Source organism: Vombatus ursinus, unplaced genomic scaffold (genome assembly GCF_900497805.2).
Source record: "Vombatus ursinus unplaced genomic scaffold, bare-nosed wombat genome assembly UNPS02014832.1, whole genome shotgun sequence".
Lineage (NCBI taxonomy): Eukaryota > Metazoa > Chordata > Mammalia > Diprotodontia > Vombatidae > Vombatus > Vombatus ursinus.
Genome location: NW_020954610.1, coordinates 46,239,501 through 46,248,191, shown reverse-complemented (window position 1 = coordinate 46,248,191; position 8,691 = coordinate 46,239,501). Strand labels below are relative to the sequence as shown.

Sequence of the window (8,691 nt, the reverse complement as noted above, 5' to 3'; positions counted from 1 at the left end):
GTGTGTGTGTGTGTGTGTGTGTGTGTGTGTGTGTGTGTGTGTGTGTGTGTGTGTGTGTGATTCAGGATCAGGCAGAACCAGATATTCATAGCCTTGATTCTTTTGGACCCCCGGCTTCTTTATGAAGCTTACTTTGGCCAAATCTCTGAGGCCAAGTAGAATTAAAAAAAAACCCATTGTGGTTAGAACAAATGCCCACATCTGGCCATTGTACCCAGTGGAGATAAGGGCCAGGTCTAAATCTGCACCCAGGCAGGAGTATTCAAGAAAAAAAAAGTAGGAGTCATGAGCTAGGCAGACCGTAATACCACTGGCAAATTAACTGGATATATGACAAAAACCCTTTTTGATTTTGTATTATGTCAACACAGCCTGACGGACTCACTTTAAAAAGTTCTTCTATTTCTACTAGGGTAAAAGGGTATGGGCAATGTGGAAAGGGGAAGCTGGTCTTCCCCTTCACCCCCTCCCACCCCAGTCAATTGTTTAGGCATAATTTTGTATGCTAGTGAGACAATATCTCATTTTCTAAGGTAAGGACTACATCTATTTATCTGTCTATAAGCCATGCCTGGCTGCTTCTATTTCTTGCCCCATATACTTTTATTTTCATGGCTAAACAATGAAATTGCTAGTTATATTGTTCAGAGATGGCTCAGTAGGTTGATGACATTGATTGAAGTATTTCACATTAATCTTGTGTTCTCAATTGACCATAATCACAATGCACTGTGATAACATGGTATTGTAATACCATTTCTTGCATCCTTCTACAGGTATAATTTGGAGCATGGGTCTACTGGTCAGGCATTCTATCTAATTCTATGTCTTGTACTCTGTTTAGCACATAATGCATTAATAATAGTAACATTTTATTTCATACAGTATGATTCATAACCTGATTTATTTTGTATCTCATTGCAACTAACAAATGTTCTCTTTCTGAATCAGCATTATCCAGATGGTATTACTGACCAAAATTAGATCATATATCCCTCTTTTTAGCCCCATAAGCATTGAACAATATTAATATTTCTTAATATGGATCATATACACAGGCCATACAGTAAGTATAAATTGATGTTTGTGTGGTATGAGCATAGTACAAAATCAAAGGGGAACATCAACAATATTTAAGTTCTTATGCAAGTATTTCGTTATAGTGAATTGGCAACATTAATTTGAGTTGAAGAATCATATTACAATTATACAGCTGTCTCTTGTAAAGTTCCTGAAACTTATAAAAGAAAACACTTTTTTAATCAAGGAATATAGTTCTGAGCTGGCTGTCAACATTTTGGCAGGTTTGCATGTATATCTTCATTCTAATCAGTACTGATTCTTTACATGAACAAAACTATAGGATATCATATATCATCCTTTCACTTCTCTGGTTAATATATTTTCTCTGCAGAATAGGGAATTTTCAGGGGGATGCTTGGTATTTAAGACATCTAATATAGTCTGTGGAAAGAATTTAGTGATTTAAAAAAAAGAAAAAAACCACTCATTTGTTTGCTTCTATCCCTGGCAAAGAAGACTGAGCATTCCACAATACAGTACAAAGAATAAATATTTATTAAGCTCATAGTATGTGCCAAGCACTGTACTAACCCCTGGGGGTATAAGTAAGAAGGAGACAGTCCCTGTCCTCAAGGAGTTTACAATCTATTGGGGGGAGGGGAACTCTGGGCAAGTTGCTTAAATTTTCTCATGTTCATTTTCCTTACCTGTAAAATGGGGATAATAATAGCACCTACCTCCCAGTGTTGTTGGGACGATTAAATGAGATAACATATAGAAAGTACTTTATAAACATTAATGCACTATGTAAATGCTTGCTATTGTTATTGTTGTTATTATTAATATTACATCTCTACTATACACTTGGTCCCATCCCATGGTGTTTGAGAATGGGAGGGAAAAGAGGTATTTGGAGCAGAAGTATGACATTGATGGGACCCTCCTACACTTACTCATCTCATCCTGCTGTAGGAGAGCTCTGGGATGCCCTTGGGCACTCATTTTTTCTCTGCCATGTTCCTATAGAAGGCCACCTACCTAGTGTCCTGGGACAGGAGATGGCTCCAAAGACAAGGCAGCCTTTGGATTGCATGAAGGAAGGGCTTTGGGGTAGGCTGAGAAAAAAATCATGCTCAGCCAGCTGCCCAAGGCCCTGTCCACAGTATGTGGTCCTGCCCCCAGGTTCAGTTCCTGGAGTGCCAGGCTGAGGGATAGTCATGAGGAGCCTAAGTCTGGTCCAGCTCAGTCTGAGAGTCCTGAGGCAGTTCAAGGGTTTCCTCTTCTCCCACCCACCTCATTCTTTGAGGCAGTGAGGGAGATGAATTAAACTTACCTGGACGAGCCCCAACTACCCAGAGTTGGGAGTAGAAACCTGCCACTGCACAACTGAGTTTGTCATATGCACAGATGTGGCAACTAACCACCTCAGCTCCAAATTGGCTAGTGCAAGGCTATTCTGCTATTACTCAACTCATTCCATTTTTGCCTTTGGACCACCTTTGGACCACATAGTCCAGGAAAATTGGCTGGCTTAATTTACTTGTATTCAGATGTTCTCATGTCCCATACAAATAAGATAATTTTTTTCCTATAATTGGAATACATTTTTCAATAATTAATTTATTTTTAGTTTTCAACATTCACTTTCATAAGATTTTGAGTTTTAAATTTTCTGTCCCTCCCTTCCCTCTTCTCTCCCCAAGATGGCGTGCAATCTGATATAGGCCCTACATATACATTCCTACTAAACATATTTTCACATTAGTCATGTTATAAAGAAGAATTAGAACCAATAGGAGGAACCACAAGAAAGAAGAAACAAAACAGAAGAAAAAAAGGAGCAAATAGTATGCTTCGATCTGCATTCAAACTCCATAGTTCTTTCTCTGGATGTGAATAGCATTTTCCATCATAAGACCTTTGGAGATGTCTTAGATCCTTGCATTGCTGAGAAGAGCTAAGTCTATCAAAGTTAGTCATCACATGACTATTACTGTGGCTGTTACTGTGTACAACATTCTGAGGCTCTGCTCACTTCACTCAGCATCAGACTATACAAGTCATTCCAGGTTTTTCTGAAGACCATCTGTTCATCATTTCTTATAGCACAATAGTATTCCATTACATTCATATACCACAACTTGTTCAGCCATTCCCCAATTGATGGACATCCCCTCAAGTTCCAATTCTTGGCCACCACGAAAAGAACTGCTATAAATATTTTTGTACAAGTGGGTCCTTTTCCCATTTTTATGATCTCTTTGGGATACAGTCTTAGAAGTGGTATTGCTGGGTGAAAAACATTTTTTTTCTTTTTGGTGGGGCAATCAGGGTTAAGTGACTTGCCCAGGGTCACACAGTGAGTAAAAAATAAGATAATATTCACTTAGTTTACTTTAGTCTGAATATTCCATCTCTATCTTAATAATTTATTGTGATAAGCAAGGGCCTCCTGAGGTGTGACGTTTACTGCCTCTGCTGGTACTGCTTTTTCCTTCTAGAATTTAAGAATTTTCCTCCTTCATTCAAGTGATTGAGAATAGTTACTAGATCTGTGATTTCCCTGGCATAGAGAACACCCTGGTGAGAAAACTCCCTCTATCCTTATAGGTCAGCATCTTTTTTTTTTTTTTTTAAGTGAGGCAATTGGGGTTAAGTGACTTGCCCAGGATCACACAGCTAGTAAGTATCAAGTGCTTGGTCTGAGGCTGGATTTGAACTCAGGTCCTCTTGACTTCAAGACCGGTGCTCTCCCCACTGTGCCACCTAGTTGCCTCCAGCATCTTTTTTGGTAATTTCTAGTTTCAGAGAGTTGCCTAGATCACTGAGAGGTTTAGTAACTTGCCCAGGGTCACACAGGTAGAATGTATCAGACACAGGACTGAAACCGTAGTCCTCTTGGCTTCAAGACCAGCTCTCCATCCACTATACCCTGCTGCTTCCATTCCAGTAAGAATACAAAGTCACATTTTCTGGAAGTAGCACTTATCACTTCTGGCCACTAAAAGATTTCTATTTTCTCCATCAGATCATTCATTAGGACACAGATAGGTGTTTTCCCCCCTTTTTTCTGTGCCTGCTGTGATAATAATCACAACGTATGATAAAATGCCTCCTTAGGGAAAGGACTAGATTGTTAGCTAGAAGCTGGAGAGGGTCTAGAGTGTTCTCAGAGGGACCTGTGGGGATAGCAGCAGATTGGTCATTGTGTTTGTTCATTTCTAATAGATAACCATGTCTTCACTTGTATTGTTTCTGATTTTCCTAGCCCCTGCAAAGATGGAAAGAGATCAGTCAAACAGATAACGTATTTTCAAAAAAAAAAAAAAAAAAGAATTAGCTCTAGGTTCCAGGAGATGTTGGGGGCAAATTTGTGACAGTATTAATGACTTGAGCAATTGGCATGCATATCAATCCCCATGTTTTCTCTCCTTCCCATGACTTAGAATAGGAAATGATACATCTTGAAGTAAATTTCTTAAGCAACTGGAACATTTTGATTCAATTCAATAAACATTAATTAAATGCTCACTCTGTACTGTGCTATATGCTGAAGAAGGCACAGAGTTCAGATAAGACACATATAGATCTCATTCCTTCAATAGAGCATCCTCTATGGGGACTATAATACATGTTGTTCAGTTGTTCAGTCATGTCCAACTCTTTGTGACCCTGTAGACCATACTGCCCATGGGGTTTTCTTGGCAAAGATACTGGAGTGGTTTGCCACTTGGATTTTTTTTGTGTGTGAGGCAATTGGGGTTAAGTGACTTGCCCAGGGTCACACAGTTAGTGAGTATTATGTGTCTGAGTCTGGATTTGAACTCAGGTCCTCCTGACTTCAGGGCCAGTGCTCTATCTACATTTCATTTTTATCTTAAGAAAGATACAAAAGTATTAAAGCAGTGTGGACAATAGATTGGAGGTGGGAGAGAGGGGAGGCAGGAGTACTTGTGAGGAGGCTATTGTAATAGTACAGTGGGTGGTAATGAGAGTTCATACCAGAATGGGAAGGGGTGATCAAAGATATTATGAAGGTAGAATCAATATAATGATAATTGAAAATGAGAAATGAGAGGGGGTAGAGAGTCAAAGAGAAGACCAAAGTTTCTAATGTGAGAGACAGGGCAAATGGTGGTGCCACAGATGGAAACAGTGAAGTCAGCAGGAGGAAGAGGTTTTAGGGGAAAGTCATATTGAAATAGAGGTACCAGTGGAACATCTAAATAGAGCTGGAAGTACTGGTTTGGAGCTTGGATCAGAGCCAGAGATATAAATTTGTGAGTGACTTGCATAGAGGTGATATTCAAAGTCATAAAAGTGATTGAGATTTCCAAGGGAGATAGTATAGAGGGAGAAAAGCAGAGGGCCCAGGGCAGAACCTTAGGAGAACACCTACCTAAAAAGGGTCAGGATCAATAAGGGAATATCTACCTGAAAAGATGAAAAGAAGGAGCCAGTGACAGAGACAAAAAAAGGAATGGCTAAAGAGGTGGGAGAATCAGGTAGGTGTGGTGTTCCAAAAGCCAGGGGAGATGAGAATATCCCGTGGGAGATGTAGCAATAATGCAAATATTGTGTAGCAGTCAAAGAGGATAAGACCATTGGGTTTGGCCATTTGGTGATTAATATCTTGAAAAAGTAGTTACAGTAGTGTAAGGGAGATGGAAACTAGATAACGAATGGGTAAGGAAGTACAGGCACTCATGTAGGCAGTTTTTTAAAGAACTTTAGCAGTGAATGGGTAGGAGAGAGATGGAATGTTGGGAATTGGGTTGGGGACAAGTATTAAGCTAGGGCTATTTTTTTTTTAAAGATCGGGAGATCTGAACCTGTTTGTAGGAAGATACGAAGAAACTATTAAAGATACATGGAAGAAAGGGTTGATTTATTTTCATTATCATGTATAGAAGTATAAATACAGTCCTAACAAGCCATTATATTTTATACACATTATACATATCATGGATGTATATCCTTATGCACATTTTCAGTTTAACAGGTTTCTTCTCTTAACTAAGAAAACAATTCAGTAAATTCATGGAAGATAAGAATGAAGATCATTATATGATTAAGAATCTTCCATAGCTGGGAATATGTACTTCTGTTGACCTGGCCTTTTATAATTATCTTGAATCCCTTCTGAATCATTGGCATTCTCAGGAGAAGCAAAGCACTAAGCCAGGTTGTGAGTCCAAGGGTAAAAAGTCACTCCAGAACTTTTTCAGAGTTATTTAAATCTCCTTATTGTCACCCAGAAACTGTGCAAATGGACAGGTGTTTTCTCTTTTGATGCAGGGTTGAAATCTTGTTTTTTTACAAAGATTCCAAAATTAGATAGTTTGCCTAGTGCATCTTAAAATAATTATACTCTAAAGAATAGGACCATTGGATACAAAACACCAGATATAATCCAGATGTTTGTTTTTTTAAATGTATGTGCTTTATATTCTTAAAATCACTGTATTTTGTGACTGACAATGGTATTCAGGATTTCTGGAAAGTAATTCATCCCTTAACACTTTTGAAAGCGCTTAGGATCATAGATTTCCACACAAAGGGGAGCTAGAGGCCTTTCCAATTACTTTTATTGTATCTGAGGATATGATATCCTTATCTCTCCCTTTAGTTCATATACATACAGAATATCAGTGCTTCACTGTTATACACAAAGATACAAACCATGCAGAGGTATACAATGCACAGTCACAGAAACACAACCTTCCCCCAAACCCTTGTCCAAGCACCAACACTGACACATTTGCATTATTCACTCAAAGATGGATATATCGTCCACAGACATGCTCACGAATCCCACACAAGGCTGGTCAGCCTGTTTACAGATGATGTATGGCCCTCACAGACACAACCACGTACAAAACACATACAGACCCCTGACACTTTTAACCTTTCCTCAAGATATCCACCGGGAGAGATACAGCATGGGACAAGTGTCTCGCTCATTTTCCCTTGACTGCTCTGTTTTTGTTGCTGTTGTTCTCAGAGTTATTTCCCGGCCCTCTGCTTGCAACCCAGCCCCCAGACCTTTTCCGAGTCACTACTGCGCATGTGCTCCGCATCCCTCCCCTTCCTGGGTACCAGTCGGGCGCTCCCCGACTCTGCCGGCGGAAGAGATGCAGTAGCGTCACGGGCGCCCAGCCCCTTAAAACGCTGCTGGCTGGAGCCACCTCCCTCCTTGCAGCCCGCTGGGGGGATGGAGTAAAGGAGACCCATCGACCCGCCAGTGGAACCGGCAATGGAGTTAAAGCAATCCTTGTCCGCCCACCTGGAGGCTGAAAAGCCGCTGCGGCGCTATGGGGCCGTGGAGGAGACGGAGTGGAAAGCGGAGGGACTGGGGAGAAGTGAGTACCCGGGCGGGGAGAGCGGAGCAGCCCTGCAATCACGCTGGTGGCTGTTTGAGCGCGGTAAAAGCTAGAGACCGTTCCCTGCCCGGTTGAAGAAGGCGCCCCCGCGGCGGTGCTTTTAGCTGAGGGGGGCGATGCGCAGCGCCGCGCGGGCTTAGGCTTCTAACAAAGGGGGACCGGCACGTCATTCCCGCTGGGTTCTCAGCCTATGTGTCCTCTGGTCAGGGGACTTTGCGAAGAGAGCCCAGTGGGAAATGGAGAGGGAACACCAATTCCTGGGCTCTGGTTTGGGCTTTCAAAATCCTGGTCCAGTCGCTTTCTGATGGTCCTTGAAGTGGGCACTCTTCCTCAGTTGCAGGCAGGCAGGAGGAGAGACTAGGGGTGAAGGATGATTTTTCCACCTTGATGCTATAAGAACAAGTGGACCCTACATTCCTCAAAGAAGCAGTTGTCCATGATCAGTTTTCTTGGTTGAGGGTGCATGTGAAATTCTCAGCATTCCTTCTTTCTCCCCAGGCACACATGCTTACTTCACCTATTTGGTGGGGAGAGGTGGCACTTGGCTCAACTAAAGATTTTGGTTTGTATACGCTGTCATTGTATAACAGATGGGCTCTGTTTGCTCAATCTCTAAGGTCTTCAGTGCAAAAAGCATATTACCAGAGATGAAGGATTTTTTTGAAAGATGCAACAGTTGACACTTCTGCCCTTAGAGTCCAAAGGCAGGAGGGTGCTTCCTGAGGGCAACAGGGACACTAATCCTCCTTGCAAAAACCTAAGGAGACTCCAAGTGCCCTTCACATTGCTTGCCTTAATGCAGCTGTTCACCAGATGTTGTGAAAGGCCATCTCCCCTTCTCATTCAGCCTGTAAATTCCTGCCTTTGCTCTAGATAACCGTTCTCAGAATCAGCCATAAAGCAGGCATATATATTTCCAAGCTACTGGGGGTAGAAATGGGGGTTTCATGGACACATGACATATTTGGTTTAATTTTTGTTAGGGTTTTCTTGGGCAACTTCCAGTCCCAATGTGTGTGCTCTTTGCATCATCTCTGTCTAGTAGCGAATTATGTTTTCCCATTCTTCCCTTCTCCAATCATTGAGATCTAGAAAGTCTTCTTAGAATGGCACAAATGTGTTCTGATTCAGGTGTATTCAGCTTGAATAGGACTACAGGTTAATCCATGTTTGGACTGCTGGAGTGTTTTACAATATAGCACAGGGTACTCGACTATCTTAACTCTTTTTCTTTTTTTCCTCCTGGTTCCATCTTTCCAATATTCCAATGTCAAACTCTCTTTCC

The 8,691-nt window shown here is 41.4% G+C and overlaps 1 protein-coding gene across 2 annotated transcripts in view; it reads left to right on the top strand.

Annotated features, from left to right (window-relative positions):
• The first annotated feature begins 7,259 nt into the window (after positions 1-7,259).
• Positions 7,260-8,691, top strand: part of CUNH16orf45 (chromosome unknown C16orf45 homolog) — a 135,998-nt gene continuing 134,566 nt past the window's right edge. For both annotated transcript variants that reach the window (XM_027839534.1, XM_027839535.1), the window contains exon 1: positions 7,260-7,385. In XM_027839534.1, the coding sequence (XP_027695335.1) occupies positions 7,280-7,385 (106 nt within the window). In that variant the 5' untranslated portion in view covers positions 7,260-7,279. The remainder of the gene's footprint in view (positions 7,386-8,691) is intronic.